General features: G+C 37.1%; 1 protein-coding gene across 1 annotated transcript; it reads left to right on the forward strand.

Moving 5' to 3' along the window:
* The first annotated feature begins 554 nt into the window (after positions 1 to 554).
* LOC117319133 (histone H4) lies at positions 555 to 1,265 on the forward strand. Its single transcript, XM_033873981.1, has one exon. The coding sequence runs from the start codon at positions 649 to 651 to the stop codon at positions 958 to 960; it is 312 nt and encodes a 103-aa protein (XP_033729872.1). The 5' UTR covers positions 555 to 648; the 3' UTR covers positions 961 to 1,265.
* Positions 1,266 to 1,619: the final 354 nt, after the last annotated feature.

The following is a 1,619-nucleotide window of genomic DNA, read 5'->3' on the forward strand; positions in this document are numbered from 1 at the left end:
CTTATATACATTTCCATACATACACTTACACCGTTTAAAACTGATATACAGCTTTATACAATGCATTTACAGCTACAAAAAACTTATATACAACATGATACATGTACATACAGAAGAATTAACTCATATACAGCCGCCTACATTCAGTAAATGCTTAATATAATTCATACATGTTCTCGGCGACAATTATAATCTAATAAAACTGAATAACTGATGGAATACATTCAAATTTGTTACAAAATAACTATCTTGATAACAGTGAATATAGTTAAATGAATGTAGATTCCACAAAATACAATAACACATGAATTGCAAATTCTGTTAATTACACATATCATCAATTGACAATGCCAGATAATTCCTAATTACATTACATCATTGTTTTCTTTAACAGTTCATGTCAAGTTTTAGTGCTTTAGTCGTATGTGGGATTACATTTCAGTTTTCTACTATTCACAGGTGCTATGTACACATGTGTCACTTGGCCTACAACACCACTATACAGTGTGTATGCCTGGCCGGGAATTATGACCAATGAAAACCGCGCTTACAAAAACGCACAGGTCTTCTCACACGGCCTAGACTTTGCTATAAAGACCTGGTCTGTGTGTGCCGAGTCATTTCAGTCACTGCTCGCAGTCTGTAAACATGTCTGGAAGAGGTAAAGGAGGAAAGGGACTCGGAAAGGGAGGTGCCAAGAGGCACAGGAAGGTGTTGCGTGATAACATCCAGGGTATCACCAAGCCCGCAATCCGTCGTCTGGCTCGACGAGGTGGTGTCAAACGTATCTCTGGACTCATCTACGAAGAGACCCGTGGTGTCCTTAAGGTTTTCCTTGAGAACGTCATCAGGGACGCTGTCACATACACCGAGCACGCCAAGAGGAAGACTGTCACAGCTATGGATGTTGTGTACGCTCTGAAGAGGCAAGGACGTACTCTGTACGGATTTGGCGGTTAAACCCAGAACGAACCCTGTCAACAAACAACACAAACGGCCCTTTTTAGGGCCACCAAACTTCTCAAAAAGCTTCAATATCACTCGAAAATACGCAATCTTAGTTTGTTTCTTTATTACAATTATTGTTTATGTACAACTGTAGCTATTCCATTCTCATAAGCACAAACAACTCACATGGGGTAATTAATAAACACTACATCAATTACATTGCACTCGCAACACAGGCTAATTCAATAACAACCAATTGTATAATTACATTTTATTTATTTCCATCGCTATGTCACCAGTATTAAAAACATAAATGCTGATCTTATATACTACTACACGGAGAATAAATATCGATAAGAATAATATCGTACACATACGCATAAAGGTACACGTATACGTACCGCAATAAACAATAACATTACATTGGTCATCGCAATACACACGGACAAGTAACACCAGTAAACTCCACACACGTTTGCAATACATTTCCATTTATCAATAAATATTGTCCAACTACAGTTTCATCCACTCAATTACAATCATGATCAAGACGTGTTTCATTTCCGTATGTTTATGAATTATGCTTTGATACATACATGTATACACACAATATACATTACAACACACACACATACATTCATTTATTTTACACACACATACTTAACTAATTA

The sequence above is a fragment of the Pecten maximus genome, unplaced genomic scaffold (assembly GCF_902652985.1).
Source record: "Pecten maximus unplaced genomic scaffold, xPecMax1.1, whole genome shotgun sequence".
NCBI lineage: Eukaryota > Metazoa > Mollusca > Bivalvia > Pectinida > Pectinidae > Pecten > Pecten maximus.